This window comes from Chionomys nivalis, chromosome 18 (assembly GCF_950005125.1).
Source record: "Chionomys nivalis chromosome 18, mChiNiv1.1, whole genome shotgun sequence".
In the NCBI taxonomy this organism is placed as follows: domain Eukaryota; kingdom Metazoa; phylum Chordata; class Mammalia; order Rodentia; family Cricetidae; genus Chionomys; species Chionomys nivalis.
The window spans coordinates 52,401,453-52,427,176 of record NC_080103.1 but is presented as its reverse complement, the minus strand read 5'-3'; the positions used below and the strand labels follow the sequence as shown (position 1 = coordinate 52,427,176).

Here is a 25,724-nt window from a genome sequence, read left to right as displayed (position 1 = left end):
CATGATAAACTATTTCCCGTGGAAATGATGTAGCTTGTCACTCTAACTCTACGGATTAACTTTTGACATCCCAGAAAGACACAGGTGTGCCTGTCTAGGGCACACTCACGGGGATTCTCCTTCTTCACATGTTTTAGGTAGTTGTGATTATTTATTAACTTGAGATTCTAGGAATGATTAAATTTGCCCTTGCTCTCAGCTTACACACACACACACACACACACATATACACACATACAAGTGTGTATATGCCAAGGCGTGTATGCAGAAGTCAGAGAACAATTTGCAGGGGTCTTTTTTCTTCTTTCACCATGCAAGTTGCGGGGATCAAACTCAGGTTGTCAGGCTTGACAGCAGGTGCCTTTCCTTATGCAATCATCTCTCTGGCCTGGAATCTAAACTTTGTATGCACGATAAAGGCGTTCATCTTTTCCTATGGACGTGGGCTTGGATCATCTGAACAAACACTTTAAACCTCCACTTTAGTCTTCATTTTCGATTGTTTAATAGTTTGTTAGCAGTAAATACTAACTTAATTGTGATAAGCCAAATATCAAATAAAATAGACAGACAGACAGGGTAAATATTGTTGCATTTGTCTATCTGAAGACCAAATTAAATTTGTACCAAAGCTATTTACAAGTAATTTGAAGTCAGGAACACCGTGAGCCATGTTGGATTTTCATCTGAAGTTCAGTGAGCTTGAAAGAATCTATGTGGTAACTGATCCTCCTTAATTTATGATTCAAAGTGACATTTAATTTCAGCAAAGTAAATGTATGCTGTTGGTTTAGACTTAACTGACTGGTAGGAGATGTGTGGTAGAGAAGCAGTGGGTACTGAGGGAACTTGAGAAGCTTGTTTCACAAAAGAAGATGAAAGTTTTACCTGTTCTCTCTACTGTAAACCATTCTGTAGTACCTGGACTCTCACTGATGGCTTTGGTGTATGTGGACCATAGGAGTGTGCCGAGAGATGCTGAGGTTGCTCCAATGCTGCTGAGGGTAAAAATGAAATCCCCCAAGAGAGAAAATAGGAGACATTTCTTACAGGAAACAGAAACTTACGTAAATGCATGAAAGTCAAGCTGGGAAGGTGGGGTTCAGGGTGGTGGTGGGTGGATCAGTGTTCCTGACTAGACAAATATTTGTAAGTCAACAGATCTTCCAATGGCCAACCTGCTTTTCTGGCATGCATGTTTCTGGGAACCGGATGTAGACTCCCCCACCCCTGCTCAAGCATCTGGCACAACCCAAGGCAAGCCCAACATTCCTTTTAAATGGAAACACTTCAAAGTACACAGTTTGGTTTTAAACAATAGTTACTCTCCTAGTACAGACAAATGTGGTGAAGAACCATTTGGGGTCAAGAGGTTAAAGACCTATAATAAATCACCTTAGATAAAGAGAACTGTGTCTCTCCTTGGAGCATATATATAGCAGTAAAGACACTTCTACAACCAGCCCTTTCCGAGGGACATCTACACAATGGGGTCATTGAAGAGTCCTGTCTTCATCTTGGTCCTCCACCTTCTGGAAGGGGTTCTGAGCAACTCCCTCATCCAGCTGAACAAAAATGGCTATGAAGGCATCGTCATTGCCATTGACCATGATGTGCCAGAAGATGAAGCCCTCATTCAACACATAAAGGTGTGTTCAAAGAGGCGATTTTCTAGGTTTTGACTGTTCTAGCTACTAGTATTTAATCAACAATAAGCATAATAGTGTGTTAAAGGAAATATGATTTGTCTTGCTCTAGTTTCTTGACTTGGCAAGACACTTTTATGTCTGAATTTCCAATTCTTTATCTATAAAAGGAAAACATTAACTCTTTACCCACTAGGATTTTTATGAGAAACAAGGTGAATGCAACGCACATAATTCCAAGTTAGATATGTTGTTGGCACTTAACGAATGACATCTGTATTTTCTGGCTGTAGGTTGTCACTGAGAATTATTAATTATTCAGCAGATAATGAGCAGGTGATTCCTCTGCAGGTTGCTACCACCACCACATAGTAGACCCTCTTGTTATTCTACTTGAAACTAACCTGTGAGGCTAAATAGCAGCCTGACATGCAAGCCTTCACTTAACCCTTCCAGTGGGCAGAGGCACTGCATCTGCTCAACCTGGAAGCAAGGGGTCAACTCAGGGCTGCTGCAGGTGTGTGTGGGAGGGGGACATGGGTACACCTTTGTCGCCTCTTCTGTAAGCGGAGAAAAGGTACACAGAAGCTCTTTGTCCCGGGAGAGCTGGAAGAGCCATCCAAACTGTCATCAGGTAGAAAGATGAGAGAGCTCTTCCACCACAGTAATGGGCTGGGAATAAGAAGGAAACACTTCCTAAAAGATCACTCTGGAGTCCTCAGTCTGCTCAAAGCACATCCATGGTCATTGCTGTGAAATAGGTGAGTGTCCTGTTCTGTAAAATGGGTGACAATAAGTGGTTCTCTTACAGAGCCTTGTGAGGAGCATGCAGAAGTGCACACCGGTAACAAAGACGCAGATGGAGCTTAGTAAACCACAGCTACTGTCACTGTTTTCCAGTCACCTGTTTTTTCTTGCTTGCTTGATTTTTTGCTGCATTTTAACAGTACTTTTACATTATTGTCTTTTATGCTTGTATTTGTTTCTCTCTCTCACACACACACATGCATTAGTTTAATTTGTATATCCATTTCATTATTAGGCAATATGTTAACTTTAGATTCTTCTTTAGCATTTTAAATATTAATTCTTCTTTGACAATTTTATAATTTACATAATGCATTCTGACTAGTATCCACCCCTACTCTTTGTCCCTCCCATCCCCATCAGCATCCTCTCACTGTCCCTTTCATGACTTCTAGTTTTATTTAGTGGCACATTTGGTGGCTATCTGTGTGACACTTGGATGGGCACTATTCATGGAACCCTTGTGCGGTCAACAGTGAGCTCACAACGGGAGGCAGTGACTGTTCTCTCTCTGAATCTACGTAGCAAACAGTTGGGCAGTGAAGGTTAGGGCCCCCTGAGCCCCTCCTCCATTAGTTGCCCTTTTACCCCTTCTGAGGGCAGGTTCCTAGGACCAAAGTCCAGAAGATTCCCTGGGATGCATCATGGAGTTTGGGTGAAGAACCATTTCTGTCTGCCAGGATTCCTGGCCAGAGTATAACTCAAACAGGTGTGGGAGATGGAGACGCGGCACTTCCAAGGACGTCTTCATGCTTACCCTGGAGGCCTTCAGACCCTCTTCAGTGCAAGCAAGTCCGTGCCTGAAACTGATTAGTAGTCAGAAGCCTCGAGTGAGCTGTTGATTGCCACAACAAAAACGAAGCAGATACCTGGAGAAAGAAGCAAAGTAGAAATGAAAGAGACGCATGGCTGGTTTGTTTCTGTCTCAGGCCAGTGTGTTTTGGGGATATGCTAGGAAAAACTGGTACCTTATGTTTAATAACAGCAACTTGGTGTTCCACGAAGCTTTGAGCCTTCAGAGTGCTTGCCCTTGCCATCTTTGGTGGGTTTCCTCATGAAAATCATTGATTTCTCACCGCAGTTACTGAATTGGCTTTCTAAAATGAACAAGGACTGAGCTATGCGAGCTAAGTTGGCTTTCACTTCTTCCTTCTGTGCAACAAGAACACAGCTAAGTCTGATGGTGTCCGGAGGGTCCCTGCTTAGGGAGAGCCAGCCCCTACTATCTGATACCCCAGGTCTGAAGAGCTCAGGGAACGCCCCGACCCCAGCCCAGCTGCCACTGATTAGTGCAATTGCCTCTCTTGGCTCCTAAATCCGTACTCCAATAACCTTTTTGAGGGGGAGATTCTCTACCCGAAGTATGGTTGGGACATATCCCCTAAGTCAGCTTAGCTTCAGCGAGATAGTATTCAAGGGTCTCCTGCCAGTGTGTGGAGGAGGGGACCACAGCAGCGCTGCCCACCACTGCTGGTCCCTGCCAACACTGCCACTGCTCTCACTGCTCCATACAGAAGCCTTGGGAGGAGTCTACACAGACGGAATTCAGGGAGAAATTCTCTCTCTCTCTCTCTCTCTCTCTCTCTCTCTCTCTCTCTCTCTCTCTCTCTCTCACACACACACACACACACACACACAAAGGGACACAAGTAACAATGGGAGTATCTGGAAGTGTCTCTTCGATGCACAGAGCCCAGGGACTATCTGGCCTGGCAATCATGCATTAATTTGTCATTCATCATAATAATTTGCTCAGTCAATCAGTCTTTTTTATCATTTATTTGCAAAGTACAACATTATATAAGGTACCAGGAATCCATCTGTCACCAGTGTTCTATGCTTGTCCTTCGGGAATGCTGGCCCCATCCAGTAAATAATGTCCCACACCCTTCTCTTGCCCAGAGTTAAAATATCTATGTAGATATGATATCATGCTCTCAGAATACAGAACAGATGGCATGTGCCTTTGTTAAAACCTGCAGACAATGGCATCTACTTCAGGCTACTTGCACCTTCTCCTGGAAGGCGTCAAATAGTCACAGTTTACAAGGGGAATCATAGGCAAGTATTCAAACATAGTCAGGTTTGTACCATCAATCATTTGGCGATTTTAATTATTATTTTTATTAAATTGGGAGAATGGTAGCATGTTAAATTCTCCCAATGATTATTAAAATCTGGACATCAAGGGATAGAAACGCAAAACATTAAGCATGCTTTCTAAGTTAGAATGGGAATCATTATTGTCACAGTTTGGAATGGGGGGAGGGTCAGGCTTGGAAAAAAAATAAATTCCCAAGTTTATCCACTGAGACGGGCAGGAACAAGACTCGGCTCTGCATCATTCGCTAAGTGTAGCCTCCCCTCACCACGATGAACTGTCTTCCTCCCAGGTCCTCTCCAACTGGACAGTCTCCTCACTAGGTCTGCTCCAGCTGGGACTCTGCTCCTGCAGCAAGCTCTCCTTCCTTTCTGCACTATCCTTTTCCATTAACACCTACAAATTATAATAGTTCCGATGAAAACAAACAAACCCCATGCCCAATCTCTCATTCCCCTACAGTTTAAATAAACATGTCTTAACCTGCTATCTATAGCCGCCAACTCCAGTTCTCCAGTTTCTCTCCTCCCACCCTCCAGACTGCACTCACTCAGCTGTCTCCATTCTGCAGCCATGGCTCACCACACTGCACAAGGCAGGGGCCACCCCAGCCTTCCTCCCATCACTTCTGGTTTCCTCTCTGTGCACTGACTCTCTTCCCCTGCCGGTCTGAGGACACCAGAGTTCTCTTCTTTCCTCATCAACGCCCCTCTGTCCTAGCTGACCCAGCCAGTGCCTTCTTACAGCATTGTTTATACACCACTCTCTCTCTCTACCCTGTCACAGTGCGCTCCAGGGAGCCTGCAGGAACACATATTACTGTGGTTCCTTCACTGCTAAGAAATAAAGCTACACATAATTTGCAAATACTAAACGATGCTGTTCCTTAAATCTAACTCTTAATACTATATTAAAACATACTATACTAAAATGAATGCTATCATAATATTTATCATGAGATTTAGCTTAACTGTTACAAAACTCATAGGTATGTCATATTCTCTCTCTGTCACATGCTGTGAGACCTGGAGAGTTATAGCCCAGTTCTTGGTTCCTCTGTCCAAACTTTACTTATGGTCGAGGGATCAAATGCGATGGGGACACAAGATGATAGTGAATAAATATTAATGTTAAGAGAACATGCTTCCTAGTGTGTCCTGTAGTTGGTGGGCTTTTCCTCTTTAGGGGCCCACCACCCAGCTCCCCAATAAACACAAGAGATTTTTCTTTTCCTATTTACGAATGCCTGGCCTTAGCTTGGCTTGTTTCTAGCTAGCTTTTCTAACTTAAATTATCCCATTTTTCTCTTTAACTATGCTTCATCTCTGGGCATTATTCTGCATATCTTCTTTTCCTTCTTACTCTATGGCTGGCTGTGTGACTAAGTAGCTGGTGTCTTCCTCTCCTTCTCCTTTTCCCGCTCCTCACTCTCGTCCCTAGATTTCTCCTCTTATTTATTCTTTCTGCCTGGCAGCCCCAACTACTTCTCTCTCTTGCCTTGCTATTGGCCATTAAGCTCTTTATTAAACCAATCAGGTGTTTTAGGCAGGCAAAATAACACAGCTTTACAGAGTTAAGCAAATACAATATAAAAGAATGCAACACATCTTTGTATCACTAAATATTCCACAGCACAACTAAATGTAATACACCTTAAGCTAATATTCCACGACAGTGTCACATGGATGATGTCATCTGTGAAGTAGTCACAGCTACGTTTCCCATGCTTTAAGTGGTGAAATCAGAGCTTAGAACTGGAAAGTGACAAAAAATGCTGCTATGAACATAGTTGAGCATATGTCCTTGTGGCACAGCTGAGCATCCTTTGGATATATATACCCAAAATTGGTATTACTGGGTCTTGAGGAAAGTTGTTTCCTAATTTTCTGAGAAATCGCTTATAGATCTAATCTACATGGGAAGTAGAAAAAGACAAGATCTCCCAAGTAAATTGGGAGCATGGGGACCTGGGGTGAGGGTTGAAGGGAAGGGGAGAGGCAGGGAGGGGAGCAAAAAATGTAGAGTTCAATAAAAATCAATAAAAAAAATAAAATATATTATTTTACCATGGTTATCTGCCTTACCATGGTTTTCTGTCCTACATATTCAATGAAGATAATATAAATTTAATCCAAATACAGACAAGGATTGTACAAAGTCAGTCTTACTCAGAAACATAAAGGAAAAATTAAAATGGCAAATTGAATAAAAAAGAACTGGAAAGTGTCTAATGTTCCACAAGATGTGGTGGAGCCAGGGTGAGCATCTGCCTCTGGAGTCTGTGTTGTTCAGTTATGCTCTGTGGTGTGATAGACACTCAGGAGGAACCACCGCTGTTATTAAGGAAGCCATGGCCTTGCCCTGCTAGGGTAGTGAAAGGAAGATCCAGACGCGTGTTTGAATGACCTGTATACTTGGTCTGTTTACAGTGACGTTGTTACATGTGCTCTCTCTCTCCTCCCAGGACATGGTGACGCGAGCCTCCCCATACCTGTTCGAAGCTACAGGGAAAAGATTTTATTTCAAAGATGTTGCCATTTTAATTCCTGAAAGCTGGAAGACAAAACCTGATTATGAGAGGCCAAAACTCGAAACCATCAAAAATGTGAGAACAAGTTCTTTTTGGCCGATTTTCTCCAACAGTTTAGCTTTTGTTTCTGTTCCTGTGCTGGAAGTGAAGTAGTGTAGAATGAAATGGGATTGCGCCTAAGTGCCTCAGCTGTGAGCAATGCCCGTCTGCTTGCTGAAATGCTGTGGTCATCTTTTCCTACACTTCAGGCCGATGTCCTGGTGTCAGCAACCAGCCCTGTGGGTGAGGACCAGCCACACACTGAGCACGTGGGAGCATGTGGAGAGAAGGGACTCAGGATTCACCTCACTCCCAACTTCTTAGCAGGAAAGAAGCTGAAAGAGTACGGACCACAAGGTATGGACTCAGCTAAAGCGTTCCAGCAGATACCTTAACACACCGGTTGTGTATTAACTACTGTTTTCTCTTTCTGCATAAGCCTACAGATGACATTACGTTAGGAAGAAAGCCAGTGAAGCAAGCTTTTCATTTAAAACAAGGAGCCGGAGCTAGGTATTTCTGAGCTATACTTTAACATAGACTTGTGTACCTGCAGATGTGTGGCACTTTGGCAACTTTATGAATTACTTTAGCGCCAGGTTATTGCAATAAAATTGTTTGGCACGAAGCCTTAGACATCTATGGATCTATGGGCTTCTCGGGACTGGATTAAATCTCCTTTCTGTAGTTCATAAAATAGCCACCAGATGGTGACAACATGCTCAGGCTCAATTGATTTGTGGTCCTGACTCAGCAGAATTTGAGTCTTGATTCTGTAGGAAATCCGGAGAGGCTCAGATTCCGAGTTTTTAACAAGCTTTCAGGTAGTGCTGCAAGGGGTACCACTTTCTAGGTAGCAGACGGAATTGTTTTGCTTTCATCTCTCAAAAGACTCTCTCTCTCTCTCTCTCTCTCTCTCTCTCTCTCTCTCTCTCTCTCTCTCTCTCTCTCCCTCTCTCTCTCTCTGAACCAGTAATCCCAGGACAGCTGAACCAGAAGGATCCTGAGTTTTAGTTGGCCTAGGCTACACAGGAAGACCCTTAAAAGGAAGGAACAACTAAAGAAAAAGTTCAATTCTTACAAAAATAAAAATATACTCAATCATATCAATATGAGCTATATAGAGCAATCTTTGAAGGAAATATTCAAAGTACATATACGAGCTTTATATATATATATTTATATATACACATATTTATATATATACATATATGAATGTGGCTAGTTATTGAATAACTAGTATTCTTGAATAACTAGTGTTGAAATAATAAGATCTAAAAAAGACTAGACTCCTCCACTATCAGCTTGGTTTTCTTAACCTAGGCAAGGCACAGGAAAAGGGCAAGCCATGGTGCCGCAAAGCCTCAGCCCCACACATTACGCACTGAGTAGCAAGGTCTGAACTTTGCCCCTTTGTTCTACACTGCTCCACTTCATTCCCATAACAAGAACAGGAGATCCCTGACCTATGACTCAATAAGTGTGTGTTGAACTCATTGGTCCTGCGCTCACGATAGCTGTCACAGCTGTGTATCACACCCTCCCTTTAAACCACTTATTTATGTATCTTGACCCCAGTTCTTTGCCCTCAAAATCTTCTGCTATCTTGACAGTCATTTCCCTTCCAGAACTTAGAAGAAAATCCAGAGCAAAGCCTTAGATCAGAGCAGGGATTGGAGTTCCTCAGCATGCCTCTCCCACCGAGCTCTCCAGACTCAGCCCACCTGAAAGATGTTCATAAGTCACTAAGAGTCATCCAGATAAAACAGATACTTAATGGTGCCAAATCATCTCTAGATATGATGTGCCCAGATACACAGGGGGAAAATCATATTGTCTGTCTTCATGGAGATAAGATGACAGTAAGATGCTCGGGGCCATAATGGGGTATGATAAAACTGCAAAAGAGGCATGTCTGGTCCACTCTGAGCATGTTCGGGTGGCAGCTGGGAATCGGATCTTAATATTTCTTTCTTAATGCTTTGGCAACAGACTCTCAAAAGTGTTGCCAAGGCAGGACTTGAACTAATGGTCCTTCTGCTTCAGCCTCTTGAATAGCTAGGATCACAGGCACTTGCCACCAGGCCTAGACGGAAGCTTGGCTTTCAGAGAGAGAGCAGTAATGACCGCTGCAGAGACAGTGAGAGATGCCAACTAGAGAAGGCAGGTGTCACAAAAACCAGAGGTGAACAAGAGGATGTTGTGGCCCAGAGCAAAATCCCCAGAAACGTGCTAACTCTAGAGCACAGAGGTGAACAGCAGCGAAAGGCTGGCGTTCCCGAGTACTCCCACGCTGTGCGAAGGACTTAACCCTTGTACCGCAAGGCATTCTCTCTCTTATCTTGCATGTCCTCCCTAAGACCACACACTGTGGGTGAGGCAGCTGCCTGACAGGGGGAATAACCCTCCGGGCTCTCAATCATCACCCCATGAACACACAGCAAGCCAAGAATAAATCTGTGTATTCCACATAACTGCATACTTCTCACATTAGGTCACGGTAAGGGAAGCAAGCTCCTAATTTTATTATTTAGAAATAAATAATAAAAGCCAAGCAAAGCGAACATTTAGAAGAATTATTTTCTAGCATGAAGTTATTTTACCCCGTTTTATATCTTCAGCCGTCTGATTTGTTTTCCTCTCAGAGAGGGCATTTCTCCACGAGTGGGCTCATCTCCGATGGGGGGTGTTTGATGAATACAACAATGAAGAGAAATTCTACCTATCCAAAGGAAAAACCGAAGCAGTAAGGTATAGACATTTTGACTTTACCTACACAATTTTAAAACGCAGCGAATGTCTCCTTGAATTACTTTAAAAATACCAGTTTTCGATCCTCTATCAAGTGGTTCTGCTAACTGAGTTCCTGTTTTGTAAGTCATGGCGATGGACAGGCTGCCAGGTACCTGCTTGTGATCTCCGTCACACAGACAAGAGTCACTTTACTGACATGACCACATGTCAGTTTGACTACTCAAACCTCAGGCAATGGGCACCATTCCAAACTTGTCTGTTGTTCCCACTTCTCCTTCCTCAGCTTCCACACCGTTAAGTACTGTGTCCTCCCTTAAGAACAAGGCTAATGTGTGCATTGTTTTCTGAGATCTAGAAGTGTTTATCAACTTATTCTCCCTTCAATGGCTACAGAGCACATTAGTCTACACGATGGCCATTCCCTCTTGATAAAAACTTCACCAAGTTAATCCCAGTACTCGGGAAGCAGAGGCAAGTGGATCCCTGTGAGTTCAAGGCCAGTCTGGTCTACAAAATGAGTTCCAGGACAGCTAGAGCTGTTACACAGAGACACCCTATCTCAAAAAAAAAAAACAAGCAAACCTACCTTTATCTATATTAGTAATATTCATTGTCCCTTGTCTTCCAAACAAATGTTTAAAGTATGTGTAGGCCTAGAACTAATGCGAGCATGATAGCTGTACAGAAGTTACTTTTTTCATATACCACAGAATATTTATGTGATCCAACAGACTGCACTATATTTAATGGAGGAATGGTAGGGACAGTTCCAGCAAGAAGACAAAGTGGCCTCTATGATCACAGTTGTCTCTGTTTAGTCAGGAAGTTGTATCTGATTCAGTAGCACATAAAACGGAGGCAGAACAAACCAAGGCTACCAGAGGGGAAGACAGAAGATGGCAAATGAGTGTTTTACCCAGAAAACCCAGGAGAGTAAAGTGAATAGTTCAGACTATGGAGGGACGTCAGCACAGGGACACGGTACAAAGGGGACGCTCCAACTGCTTTTCCATGTGTTAGCAATAACTCATTCATAAATATAGTGGAAAAGCACCGCACTGAAGGTAGCAACTCAGTGGAAAACACAGTAAAAAATGCTCCAGATAAATCTGAAAACTACAAAATAATTCTAAATCAAAAAAAGGCAGAGAGAATTTCAATACATGAAATGTATAAATTTAAGAAAAATTGATTTATTAATTTTACGAAATTCTAGTTAAAAATGTATCTTATTCAAAGAGTCTAGCACTCATTCAGTGAGATTATTTCTGAAAAAGAATCATAATAAAGGAACCTTTATTTGCCAATTTTTAAATATACTTCAAAACTGAATTAAATATAATAATTTATATGGACAGAAATTTATACACACAGTAACTTAACAGAGTTTGAAAAATAGATAAGGAGAGGTAAAATTTCTTAAGATATAGAGAAAATTTCTAGCTATGGGAAAAACTAACAGAATCTCTTACAATTGGATAAACTTGTCAAATTGAAAACCACACAATACAAATTATACATATCTATGTACTAAAGTCTACAAATGTAAATTATTAATATTAATAGATAACAAGTTAATAAATATTAAGATTATATCAACAGGTAGTAAAAATCTTTCTATGTGTTTATATCTCTATGTAGAGAAAGTTTTTCTGTGCACTTAAGAATTAAAATAATAGATGGTTGCAGCCACATGCAGCTATAATTTTAGCACTCAAGAGGCTGAGGCAAAAGGATATGAATTCAAGGCTAGTCTGGTCTACACAGCAAAGCCCTGCCTCAAAAAACAAAACTAGAGAAAGGCATAACTAAAGAATAAGGTAAAATATGTAACTGCCCATAATTTTTTTACATGAACTAAATAGGGTGAAAAGGGAAACAGAAAAAAAGAAATATGCTCACAGAAGCAGAACAATCCAAGCTTTTAGAACCATAGCACTGGCTGTGGAACCTTAAGAACATTCGGAGCAGGTGTGACGGCAGACACCTGTAATCACAGCATGCCGGAGCTGGGAGCAGGAGGACGAGGGTTCAAAGCCATGGTCAACTACAGAGCCAGTATGAGACAAGCCTGGGACACAAGAGTCTTTGTCTAAGAGGAAGGGGGCGGGGGACAAAAACAAAAACCTGCAAAATGAGTGAAACATTAAAAGAAGATTCTGCAATGGAAAGAAGATGTGACATATATCAGAGCCCTCATTCCCGTTTCTCAGGCAACTGATTTCATGTTTAAAACTCCATTTTAAGTAAATGACTAGACAAGCCATATCAACAGATTTTTTAAATATGGTCAAATTTTCATGTGTTTATTTTTACACATTTTATTTTGGGTATTGAAAAATTAACAGAAAAAGTAAATTTAGTAAGTTAGGGTGAATTCATATAATGTCAAAAGAGAAAAAAAATCAATAAAACTACATTATGCAAGAATGTACTACATCTCTATGTATTAAGATTTTAAATATGCCACCTCAATAAGTTCATAAATCAGAAAATAATGCACTGTTGTGCTGACACTCAGAAAATCTTTCAACAAGCCAGCAGTCATTTAATTCTGATGACAAAATAAGTTTTTATCTTCTCTTTAGTTTTTATGAGTGTTCAAATATTCTTTTATGCTTTTATGTTTTTATTATTTTATATACTCAAATCTGTAATTTTAAAATGAAGCATAGGGGAAAGCATTCAATTTATAATAGACCCCATAAAAAATAAGAAATTAAATGTCAATGAGCACACAAGAGCTGTACAAAAACTGTTTGGAATAAACAATTAGGACAAGTAAGTAGCCTAGGGACGATGTCCAAGTCCTGTGGGGAAGCTAAGAGGACTCTCAATGTTCTAGCATGAGGAGACAGGATTGGAGGAGCCTGAGGACTCTGGCCTATCTCGGGCTATCATGGCACTATTCTTGAGGCTCCCCGGGTACTTTCTGGCCACGTAAATGTCTGGTGTAAACTTAGTGATTTTATTATATGAAGATGTGTAATTTCTTCTTGGTTCAATAAAAAAAAAATCATACAAATTTCAGGTGCGTTATGGACCCATTGCCTAAGCATTTAACCCTAATGTCTTTTTCAGATGTTCAGCAGCTATCACTGGGAAAAATGTAGTCCGTTGGTGCCAGGGAGGCAGTTGTGTCAATAAAGGAAGCTGCAGAATAGACAAATTAACCGGACTCTATGGGAAAGACTGTGTGTTCTTACCAGACAAACAACAAATCGAGAAGGCATCCATAATGTACTCTCAAACTATTGATTCTGTAAGTGCCGTGTTCTTCCCCCAGTGTTTCTATGAATGTAGAGAAGGCAGTTTGGTTTTGGTTTTGCCCAGGTGCTCCAAGGGAGAATCAACTTTTAGAGAGACGAACCAGCTTGAGGGGGGAAATGATTCTCTTTAGGATAATCTTATTGCAGAAAACAACCTACAGATCTCTTGCTGTGTCATACAGAGCCAAATCTGGAGGAAGCGAAATTAATGTGACATGGTTGGATTGCAAAGGAGTCTGTTGACATCTGTCCATCTGTCCATTGCACTGTAAGACCACAGAGAACTGAAGGACGGACATTCTCTAGGAGGATAGAAGATGAGGGAAAGGTTTAGGGAGTAAAAGGAGGCAGGTTCATGAAGCAGATGATAGAGAAGGCTCTCCTTGGTAAAAATTTGGGAGCAAAGGGATAGAGGTGAAGAAGCTTGGGTTATTCTGAAGACCAACAGGATAGAGCCCAAGAGACTAAAGACTTGGACTCCACAGCAGCAGGAAAGTGAGGAGTGAAGGGGAAATCTACATTAGGTTTTGTGACTGTGTTTGGTGTGAGAAGCCACAAGGCTTGAATTATAGTCAGCCACACAGAGGGCTACAGAGACACCACTAGGTTGGTAAAGTGCCTGCTGATCAAGCAGAGAGAACCTGCGTTTAGATCCCCAGAACCTATGCAAAAGCCAAGGGGGCCAGCACTGAGAGATGTAGATAAGCACATCACTGATGGTCATTGCCTGTCAGTTTCATTAAATAGATTTCAGATTGACTGGGAAATCCTGTCTCAGAAACTGAGGGTGGAGGGTGACTGAGGGAAGACATCTAACACTGACCTCAGGCCTCCACATGAACAGGCTTGCATGTGCACCCACACACATATCTGTACACACAGCACACAAAGAACACCACATGCGATATAAATATAAAAGTCTGATATATTAGAGTAAAGGGAAGAGTTCTCAAACACTGTGGGGAGAACAAACTAGAGAAACAGCCACGTGGAAAAGCCAGGTTAGTCAGGCTACAGTGTAAAGGAAGACCACGAGGACTCGGGTGACTGAGATTTCATTGAAATGGGGTTGGCGGAGGAGGATTATGAACTATTAGTAGGAAGAAACATCCAGACCTTGGTTATTTAGCTGAGGGAGGAAAGCAGCAACTTCCTGATTCCTTGAGCTGGGTGACAGGGTTCCTGCAGAGGTGGTGAGGAAGAGCCAGCGGGAAGTGATGACGTCATTATAAAGGCGGGGCGGTTGAGAAAGCAGATCTCCAGGTAGATTTTAGAGAGAGCTAGAATGACGCACGTTCAAGGTTGAATGCAGCATGTTGGTTAATGGGGTTCAGGAAGTAAAGAAGTGGAGTCCGATTGTCTGAAGCGGAGAGATGATTGGACAGTGAGAAGAATACTGCAAAGTGTGGTGTGCAAAGGGCGATGCCGCCACCTTGGAGCAGGCGGGTTGTTCACTGAGGTCCCGTGAGACACTAAAGACTAGGGTGGGAACGGACTTCAGACTGATTTTCCCTGGGAGCGCCATGTGCCATTGTGACACTGAGTCATGGCTATAAGGTAGCAGAGGAGCCTGGGGTGGGGACACACGGGGGTTACTTATTTAGATATTTTAAACAAGTCCATTAATGTTCTATATATCATTATATTGGCAATTTCAGGTGGTTGAATTCTGTACAGAAAAAAACCACAACAAGGAAGCCCCAAATGCCCAGAACCAACGGTGCAATCTCCGCAGCACTTGGGAAGTGATCCAGGGCTCCGAGGACTTTCAGCAGACCACGCCCATGACGACTCAGCCACCCACGCCCACCTTCTCCCTGCTGCAGATTGCACAGAGAATTTTGTGTCTAGTTCTGGATAAGTCTGGGAGCATGATAGTACGTTCACTGAGCCTTCCTTTGGGGGATGTGGATCATAGGTGTATGTGCGATACAATCTGGCCCACAATTTGGACTTGGTAGAGAGTAAACACAACAGGAGGGCCAAAACCCAGCAACAGCTTTGTCATCAGAAATGCTCGTCTTTGGCTGGAGCTAGAGCCCAGCTGATAAAGAGTTTGTCTTGCAAACACAAGGACATGAGTTCAAGGCCCAAAACTTTCTTGTGGTCCAGCACTGGTAGAGATAGGCAAATCCCTGTGGCTCTTAGATCAGTGAGCTCCAGGTGGTGAGAAGTGCAGAAGTACATGCACACACGTGCGTGTACGTGCAAACACACACACGCACACGCACACGCACACGTGCACGCGCACTCAAGCACACAAGCAAGCATGCATGCACACACAGAGACACAGAGCTTACATTGCCTCATTCCACAGACTCAATATCAACTGTCCCCTTTGTTAAATTAAACTGATGTCAACTTATGAGCAAATATCTGAATAATAAGCTTAATATTGTTCATATTTTACTAACACACATAGGTCTAGAGTTCCATATAAGTCTTACTTAGACCTATTACTAATGCTAATGCATTCTATTCCAGTGATTGCCTAATACAGTTTTTTGTCTTTTGCTCTTTATGCAAACACTCTAAAATTTTACCCAAAGTGGATACTAGGCCCCATAAGAGGATACAGCTTGATTACACCCTTACCCTGGGCAGTCACTTCCAGATGCACCTTAGCCTGGTCTGCTGGTAGCCTGTTGCTGTAAGCGCCAGCTTGACTCCTTTTATTTGCTTGCTCCTCAGGATGATGACCGCCTTAACCGTCTTAATCAGGCAAGCAAGCTTTTCCTGCTCCAGACCGTGGAGCAGGGATCCTGGGTCGGGATGGTGACATTTGACAGCGCGGCCTATGTAAAAAGTGAACTCAAACAGATAAAAAGTGCTGCTGACAGAGACCTGCTGACCAAAAATTTACCCACAGTACCTGCAGGAGGGACGTCTATATGCTCCGGGCTTCAAACAGCCTTTACAGTAAGGCGTGTTCCGCTATGGTAGTTTGCAACTCTGTGTGTGTGTGTGTGTGTGTGTGTGTATCAGAGAGAGAAAAAAAAAACAAAGTATTTGCTTTAATCAGAAGGGATAGTAAAGGATAGGTAGCTACCTCTGTGATCTGGGTAACACTGTCCAGCCAGAATCTATGGCACCAGCATGCAGTTGATATTGTCAGAGAGTACAAAGCTAAAGTTACAATTTCCTCGGGTTCCACTATCCCTCAGCTGGTTGCTGATGCTTTCTGAGGCATCTTGGAATCTCTTGAAGCCTCTCGGGGAGAGATCAGATGAAGGAAACTCAAAACCCCTGTGTCCTTCCCCAGAACCGCCGATCACCAGGCTAACAAGAAGTCACTGTTGACGTCCATGATGTTGAAGCGCTACTGCAGTATCTTTGCAAGGCAGATGCTCCTCCAGCATTCCCAGCCCCACACATGTTCCCTCTGCAGTTGCTTTTACCTGTCCCGTGTAAATGCAGTGCCCACAAACCCCCTACCCACCCCGACTGATTCCTGCTTTTAATCATGCCTTTAGGTGATTAAGAAGAAGTATCCAACCGATGGATCTGAAATCGTGCTGCTGACCGACGGCGAGGACAACAGCATCGGCGCCTGCTTTGACCTGGTGAAGAAGAGTGGAGCCATCATCCACACAGTGGCCCTGGGCCCAGCTGCTGCTAAAGAGCTCGAGCAGCTGTCCACAATGACAGGTGAGGGGAACTCCGCCGAGACCCACCAGTGTTTGCACGGCCGACCCTGGGCTCCAGTGATCTGGGGAATCTGGGGGGAAAAAAGATAAGGAGACATAGAGTCGTCTCAGCCAGCAGCTACGCTCTCCCAAATGACCATTAGAAGTGACCCCACCTATTCTCTTTAAGGTCTTGGTTCCAGGACTAAGCCAAACTACAGAAAGTATAATTGTGTTACACCTCCGTGACCACTTGGGGAGCCCTTCCAGGATACTTTATAAGTATTTAACTTTACCTGAGAAAGACAGGAAGGAGGAGGAGGGAAGAGGTGAAGAGCCTCTGGGTCAATCACATAGAAGGCTGGGTCAATCACACAGTGCACAGGCAGTTTCTCCACAGAAGATCAGTGTGTTGTGTATCCAAGTCCCACACACAAACATGATTCAGAGAGGTCTCCTCTGACTATGGCTTCGTTAGGTGAACATTTTCTTTTATTTAGGGATAGTATTAGAAACACAAATTATTAGTGTTGGCGCATCATATATCTGCCCATGTTCCCTAGAAGCAGGGCCTGAGTTGGAGGGTTTGATACCTGTGATTATAGAAGGAGGGTTCTCAAAGGGAAAGAAATGGAGGACAGACAGAGCACAAAGCAGGCAAAGGATGGAAGCAGATTTACACTCTAGCCTCACTGCAGTCAAGGGGCCTCAGGGCCAGACACACAAAACAAACTGGGTCCTCTCTTGAAATAAGAGGACTCCCCTTTGCATTGCTGCACCCATCAATCAATGGCATTTTATTGTTACAGCAGAGTAGACGTAAGAATCATTTGGGGGGGGGCGGTATAGTATGGTCCTGGTGTAAAGCAATCCTCTGGAGAATTGGTCACCAGTAGTTAAACCTTAGAGCTAGGCAAACTTGCACTTACCTGCAAGAGGACACAAGGGGACCTCAGAAACACTCTAAAACACTGCACCTAACTTTGGATGCTCTCTAATAGCCTAAAAGTGAGTACCTAAGATGACTCCATGGGAAAAGGAGCTTGCTGTCAACTCACACCCTGAATTCACTGTAGAGAACCAACCGCCACAAACCATCTTCTGACCTTCACACACATGGCGACACATGCACACACAAATACATAAATATAAAAATTAGTTAGGAGCATCTTCCTATCCACTCCTTCAGTTATACTTATTCTCCATACCCAAACTTTCAGGGCTGGCGTATTATTTTTCTTTTTCTACACTTCTCAATTTTCTGTAACAGCTCTTTGCCCCCTGTTATTTCTTGATTGTCACACACGTATCTTTCTGGATTTGAAATACAAGTTTAAAACCCAGTTTGTTAGAATTGCATTTCAATAATGGTAAGCCAACCAGAGGGGTCTATGGTTTAATAGACTCTCACGTGAAAGCACATGGCCTTTAAAATGGAGACACTCTAGGAGATTTGTGCAGATAATTGAAGCAGTTTCTGAAGCTATTCATTGCTAGTACTGAAAAGTCAGTATCAATGGGGCACAGTGTTATAAACCCGTAGTCCTAGTGATTGAGAGGCAGGTAGGAGGATCTGGTGTAAAGGCCATTCTTGGATAAATAGTGAATTTGAAGCTGGCTTGAGCTTCAAGAGACTATGTCTCGAACATACGAATACACACACACATACACATATCAGTATTGACTTCTAAGTTAGTGTGCACATATGTTTGATATTGTTCTGTATTATCTATCCTGCTATGTTAGCTATGGCTACAATGTTGTAAATACCTGCTTCCTGAAATATAACTTCTGATAACGTAATTGTGTTTTAGGAGGTTTGCAGACGTATGCTTCTGATCAGGCTCAGAACAACGGCCTTGTTGATGCTTTCGCAGCCCTTTCGTCAGGAAATGGAGCTGCCTCTCAGCGCTCCATCCAGGTTGGGATTCTTACTATTTGGCTTCTCGTGTCTGCTTATAATCACAGATGAGGCTACTAGACACTTTGAGTTCTACACTCCTCTGGGTTTTAGTTAAAACACGGAGTCTTCAGGTTGACATCCAAATACAACCTTACCTATTTAAAGGTGGCTGTTGGAATTAACTTATCTTATAAAACAATGAAATAACTTATATGGCATGTCTAGTAATTACTTGTAAGCATTTGCTAACAAGCATGGGCTGGAATATGATTGACTTGTGTTGTCTTCAGAACAGATCATCTATACATCTTCTAGGACAAGTATTCAGTCCTTTATCACCCTATTTTTCCATTGCTCAGCTCTGTGATTGGCCATGATTTTCCCATAGCAGAGAGACAGCACTTTGCACTACAAAAACCCCATGCAGTTCATTCAGACTCCTGAGTCTTGACCCTGGGTCTACCATTTACTGACTTGGAGTGAAGAACCTTGCCTCTCTGAGCATGGAGCAGAAAGATCCTCTGGACTTGTCTTGTTCTAATACACCAAGAAGCTCAAAGTGTCTTTCAAATGTCTCGGGACTACTTTGGAGGAGGGCAAATGGATTTCACAGTGCTCTCTTCGAGTAACTGCAGACACTGCACACAGAGTTTTCACCTAGAGAGAATAAACAACAGCATGCGTGCATTCAAACTTTCAACCCAAGTTTCAGTGGGCATGAAGGGGGAGGGCCCAGCAAAGCCTGGGTGACAGATTCCAAACAACAGGATTGGGGACCAGCAGATGTGCTGTGTCTGTCATCTAGGGAGACAGCAATGGCTCCTATGTTGGTTGTACTGCAGGAAATTTAAAAAATAAACTCAAGGGCTGCCTTTGGCCAAGAATGGGATGTGTCCCGGAAAAGGAATTCAGCAGCTAAGAAGCACCCGGGCTTGTCTATGGTTTTTTTTTTTTTTTTTTAATTTGAGAAAGCAGGGAGGGAAATGGAAAGGAGAGCGGACTTGTCACCAAGCCACCAGGAGAACAAGGGCCCTTTACCTCCAGACCCATTCCTTGTCCACCCATGGGACCAGAAAGCCTGGCTCCATGAAGACCTCTTCTAATCGGCACCACCTTAGACAGAAAGAATTACTGTGGAAGAGACAATTCTCAAAGTCATGTCTTCTGCGGGAGCATTGTGCTCTTTTCCCATCCCAGCCCCTACCCTGCAGCAACTCCACTCTATGGCAAACGGCAATCACCTGGTTCAGCGGTTTATTTCCGTCCCCTTCAGAAGGACTGCCGTATGCTTAACTTAGTTACTTGTAATTTTTAACTTATATCCTCTATCCCTGTGTAATGAATGAGTACAGCCAGTTCCCCTCGGGGTTTGGTGCAGCAAGAGGTGGGATGTAAAGCAGAAGGCGATGAGCATCAAAAGATGGCCAGGGAGAAAGCTGCATCGAAGTGCATAGGAAAAAGGGTGACCCCTGCGTCCCAAGAGACAGACATCAGTGAAAGCTTCATAAAGAAAGTCACACTTGCACCCAATTCTGGAGGGTCAGTAAGTCTCTGAATAGAGGAAGTCATGATGTCAAGGACAAGCAGAGAGTGTGAATTTTGGGCTTTGTAAACCCATAGAGGGAGGTGGTCTTTTTGTTGGAGAAAGAAGTATGGGAACTTGAAGGTAGGGCAGTAATTTACAGCTGAATCTTAAATGACCCTAAATACCACACAAAGGACTCGAGAACGCGTACAGGTCATTTAGCTGGCGCCTAGCAATGAGGACCCGGTACTAAGACTGTGAGATGCACGCCGTATTGTCTGGTATGTGAAGTCTCTGTCTTCTCAACAGCTGGAGAGCAGGGGAGCCAGTCTCCAGAAGGACCAGTGGATGAATGGCTCAGTCATTGTGGACAGCACAGTGGGGAAGGACACTTTATTTCTTGTCACCTGGACAACACAAGCTCCTCAAATTCTTCTCTGGGATCCCAGTGGGACGAAACAAGGTGCCTTTGCTGTGGACACAGCCACCAAGATGGCCTACTTCCAAGTCCCAGGCACTGCCAAGGTATGGAGTCCACTTACTTGCAAATTAGGCATTTTTTTTTTAAACAAATGGCTGTAGTTTTTTTTTTTTTTTTAAGAGTGAGTATTGGCATTAGGAAAAACAATGAAAATTCTTCATTCATTGCAGTCAGCCTGCTGGGTAAGTCAAGAGAGAGGAAATGGGTAATTTTATGTCCCCAAACGAAAGGGAAACAATTGAATTACATAGAAATCGGGATGACAAGTGATCCTTGTGGCTCTGGGATTATGAAAATGATTTCATGTCCCTCAGAAACCCATCCTTGGAAACTCCAGGTAGTAATCAGTGAGGACGCGGCTTTTGGGCCTCATTATCCCTATCCAGGTTTGTCTTGATAGTTAGTCCAAACACACTCAAGTTTGCCTCGACTGAGAGAGCGTCAAGGACACCCACATCTTTCTAGACATGTTCCCAACATGCTTTGGTCACATAGGCATTTGTCCTAAGTCTTTGTTCCTGACTGGAAATATCTGCGTCTGTTTTGGTCAGGTGGGCCATTGGAAATACAGCCTGAAAGCGAGCTCACAAACGCTCACTTTGACCGTCACCTCCCGGGCAGCAAGTGCTACAGTACCTCCAATTACAGTGACCCCAGTAGTGAATACAAACACTGCAAACTTCCCCAGCCCTGTAACGGTCTATGCAACTCTTCGCCAAGGAGTCTCGCCAATTCTCAGGGCCAGCGTCACAGCCTTGATTGAATCCGTGAATGGAAAAACAGTGACCCTGGAGTTACTGGATAATGGGGCAGGTAACCATCAAAGAAACTAGAAATTAGTTCTTCTTCTAACACACCACCGTGGAACAGCTAACAGGCATGGCCTGCTGAGGACAGTTGGTACTAAGGCCTGGTGAGAGTTCTCAGCATGCTCATACATGCCACGTTCCCAAACATTGGGAAACATGAAGAGGGGTCTAGTTTGGGCCTCTACAAAGCTAAAGTGCATTAACAGTTTGAATTCAGTAGCATTAGAGCCTGCACAGAACTGTCTGCCTTCCCAACTAAGGGAAGGGAATAACAACCATTTTTCTCTCCATTGCCTCCTCAATCTGTCTGCATATATAAGCATACTATTCATATATATATATATATATATATATATATATATATATATATATCTTCATTGTTATGTTCACCACACACTTTTTAGGTATTACTATTCTCCGTTACTGGTAAAGATATACTGTCACACTTTAATCAACAAAGATGAATTCCAGCAGAGTTCTAGATGATTCATATATCCATGTGAACTTTGGTTAGGCTTGACCTCTCAAGTAAGAAATTCTGCCCATTTTTCTTGCATTTAAGAAATCTTTAAAGAAGAAATACAATTCTGCATTTCCTTTTTGGAATGTGTCTATTTATTCTGATAGAAGAATCTTTATTAGAATGAACTTTGTAAGTGTATTTCCTACTCAAACATCCTCTGAGGAGAAATTATGATTTTTTCTTCCCCATCATATACATAAAGCAATCTGACTTGACAGGACAAATAATTAGTGGATTGATAGCTCATCCTACCAGTCATGACAGAGACATGCGAAATGACCTCTGGTTCCAAAAGGAACAGACTCCTCAGGTGAGAAAATTTACACCTAAGTCTCTATACATGTACACACATAGTATACAGAAGCATCAGGCCTCATCCTTTACATAATCAAGCCTTGTTGATAATGCTCAGTTTCTCTGTTTGCAAAATTTTAATCCACATGCAGATTGGAAATACAGATGTTCAGTTGGCTTTCGGGTATTCATGAATTCATTCATTTCCTTGTCAAGGTGCTGATGCTACCAAGAATGATGGTGTCTACTCAAGATTTTTTACAGCTTTTGATACAAATGGTAGATACAGCATAAAAATATGGGCTCTGGGAGGAATTACAGCAGACAAACAGAGAACATTACCTCAGAATGGAGTCATGTACATAGACGGCTGGATTGAAAATGGTAAGTGGTCTGGAGACTGGACCAAAAGACTTGGGTCTGGAAGAATCAGTAAGCCTTGAGGAAGAATAATGCAAAGATGTCTCTTGGTTTCTGACCTTCACTCTACCTTATTGGTGTTTGGGGCTGGTGATCCTTTGTTCTCAGTACACTCTTATGTCTTGTAGGGTCCTGATGCATCACTGGAACCAAACAGTCCACTAGATACCAGTAAAGCCCCAACCCCAACTTACTATATTCAAAAATGTCCCTGGCATCCACCGCTGTCCTGTAAGAGAGGGCAAAATCCCCCCATTTGATAACCAATTAGGCAAACCACAGCTTTTAACCACTTTGGTTTCAAATCACATCATCTACAAGACAAAATATGTCCTTCACTTTCTTCCACTGCAAAACAGATTCTTAGAGGGCAACCCCCTGAGCCCACATGTAACCAAGTCAAAAATCACATCTTTAAGAAATAAGACCATACATAACACTCTGGGTTTCAAACGCTTGCTCAGGATCAGAGTGGATTTAGAGCAAGAGAGTCTAAAGGGTTTCACGATTTGCCTTCCTAATTAAAACCAACAACAACAACCACAAAAATTCTTTAAACAAGTGGAACTTATAAGAAAGTAAATTCCGAATAATGTCATATTCTGCACAGAACACCTTTATTGGATGAGTTCTGAGAACTTAATTGGCTGCATGAGCCATAGTAGTCTTTGAGGCACAGAATTAGTGAATTCCTTCGTGAATAAATTCCCAGGAATTGACTGAGACAATTGGGCTGGAAGTGGATGGCATATACCTACAATCTTAGCACTCCAGAGAGGGAGGCAGGAAGATCATGAGTTTGAGACGAACCTGGGCTGCACAGTGAGACACTGTCTCTTTCAAAAGCATAAAGTGTTAGAACTCTTAACATAAACTATTTCATGAAAAATTGTAATCAAGCAAGAAAGATAAAGCACAAATATGGAGAATGTGAAAACAGGCTAAATTAAACAATCAAAGTAATTCTCCAAGACCAAGGAGATTAAGTACGAAATAAATGACAGTGACTATGGCCCTGACAATATTAGCAAAGTGATAAATGACTTCTTGAGACAATAACAGAGATGGGATTTAAACTGACCTTATGGAACACAGGAACATGAGAGGCCAGTGAGATAGCTCAGTGAATGACGGAGCTTGTTGCCAAGTCCACTCCTGGTGCCCATGTGTGGGAGGAAAGAATCCACTCCTGCAATTTGTCCTCTGAATAAAAACTTTTAATTAAAGACAAGAAAAAAATGAGAGAAGGAATATAATTCCAGGGCAAATATTAGAAAAATTAATTGCAGGGGTTTTTTTTTTTCGTATTACAATCAGGAAACACCTGTTAGGTAAAGAAACATAGACCTCACTTTGCTCATTTCCTTCTTATGCAACCCGATTTGGTGTCTTGTCGCCAAATTTGAAAGTGGATTTTGTGGGTGAGAGGAGAGAAGGAGAAAAGTAAGAAACAGGAAGAAAGAAAGATCCAGTAAGAAACAGGAAGGGCTTGCCTTTCAGCAGCGTTGTCCTTTATATTTAACACAGGCGAAGTAAAATTCAATCCTCCACGTCCTGAAACTAATACTGTCCAAGACAAGCAACTGTGCTTCACTAGGACGTCTTCCGGGGGGTCATTCATGGCCTCGAACATCCCATCGACTCCCATTCCTGACCTCTTCCCACCTTGCCGAGTCACCGACCTAACGGCTAGCGTCCAGGGGCACAAGCTCGTGAATCTGACCTGGACTGCTCCTGGGGATGACTATGACCACGGGAGAGGTAAGTGGTACAGATCCTGAAGACAAGTTTATCAACCAACCAGAGGCACAGTAGAGGTTGGTGTTGAAGACAGGAGGAGACAGAGGCAGGGGATCTCGAATGGCTTCTAAAATTAAAATTAAAGATTTAGAAAGTCCAAGAAGCTTACCTACTTAAGGAATGAGATAGTTTATCTCAGAAAAGAAAACTTTGGTATTTTGCTTTTTGTTTTGTTTTGGGTTTGATTTTGTTTTTAGCTGCTGACGATGAGGTTTTGCTGTGTTTCGAGAGAAGGGTTATGAAAAGAGACGGCTATAAACATCTCCAGAAGAACTCTCCCACGCTACCAGACTTTGGCTCTCGAAGTATCAGTATAGAAATTAGGTGTGGGGTGGAGCCTGAGGTTCTCTGTTTCTAGCATGTGTTTATGAAATGTGTGGGCAACAGCCTGACCTAATTCACTAAATCTGTATTTTAAGATCATCTGAGCACGTTAACATTCAGGAAACACTAGCACCCAAACCACCCTTCTTCAGCCAAGCCCTATGCTCAGAGGCTTTAGGCAATCACTGAGCGGCTTTAGATCCACTTTGTCAAGAGTAACAAATGCACACAGGAGATGACAGTCCTTGTGAATACGGTCTATTTATGGTAACTTCGTGAGATGATGATGTAATCCCTAACAGGTTTTTAAAGCTCAGGATTTGAGAATTACAAGTTGCAGCCTCTCTCACTCCTCTCTCTCCCTCCCTCTCCCACCCCCATCTCTCTATCTCATATTTTAGCTTCCAAGTACATCATCCGAATAAGCACAAATATTACTGATCTCAGAGACAAGTTCAATACCTCCGTCCAGGTGAACACTACCAATCTCATCCCCAAGGAGGCCAACTCTGAGGAAGTCTTTGAGTTTGAACTGGAAGGTGATAGTTTTGGAAATGGCACCGATATCTTCATTGCTATCCAAGCTGTGGATAAGTCCAACCTGAAATCAGAAATATCAAACATTGCACGGGTATCTCTGTTCCTCCCCAATGAAGAGAAATCCACCTCCAATGACACAGCTCCTCTTTGCCCTGATGTTAGTGTCAATAGCACTATCCCTGGCATCCATGTGCTGAAAATAATGTGGAAGTGGCTAGGGGAAATGCAGGTGACGCTAGGCTTGCACTGAATTTTCAGGAGATAAATAAATAAAGCATTCCTTGCATTGTAGAACTTTCTAAAATGGATTTTAGACTTCCTGTAGGGGGCAAT

The 25,724-nt window shown here is 42.7% G+C and overlaps 1 protein-coding gene across 1 annotated transcript; it reads left to right on the top strand.

Annotated features, from left to right (window-relative positions):
• Positions 1-1,487: 1,487 nt before the first annotated feature.
• Positions 1,488-25,641, top strand: LOC130889909 (calcium-activated chloride channel regulator 1-like). The gene is made up of 14 exons (XM_057793842.1): positions 1,488-1,649; positions 7,019-7,159; positions 7,333-7,480; positions 9,769-9,874; positions 12,959-13,139; positions 14,805-15,023; positions 15,838-16,065; positions 16,620-16,794; positions 18,587-18,693; positions 20,510-20,725; positions 21,233-21,494; positions 22,524-22,691; positions 24,255-24,488; positions 25,253-25,641. Exons 1-14 carry the CDS (start codon positions 1,488-1,490, stop codon positions 25,639-25,641), a joined length of 2,736 nt encoding a protein of 911 aa, XP_057649825.1.
• Positions 25,642-25,724: the final 83 nt, after the last annotated feature.

Coding starts and splice junctions, on each gene's coding strand:
- LOC130889909 (XM_057793842.1), top strand. CDS start 1,488: ATGGGGTCATTGAAGAGTCCTGTCTTCATCTTGGTCCTCCACCTTCTG. Junction 15,024..15,837: donor ATAAGTCTGGGAGCATGATA/GTACGTTCACTG, acceptor CTTGCTCCTCAG/GATGATGACCGCCTTAACCG. Junction 20,726..21,232: donor AAGTCCCAGGCACTGCCAAG/GTATGGAGTCCA, acceptor TGTTTTGGTCAG/GTGGGCCATTGGAAATACAG.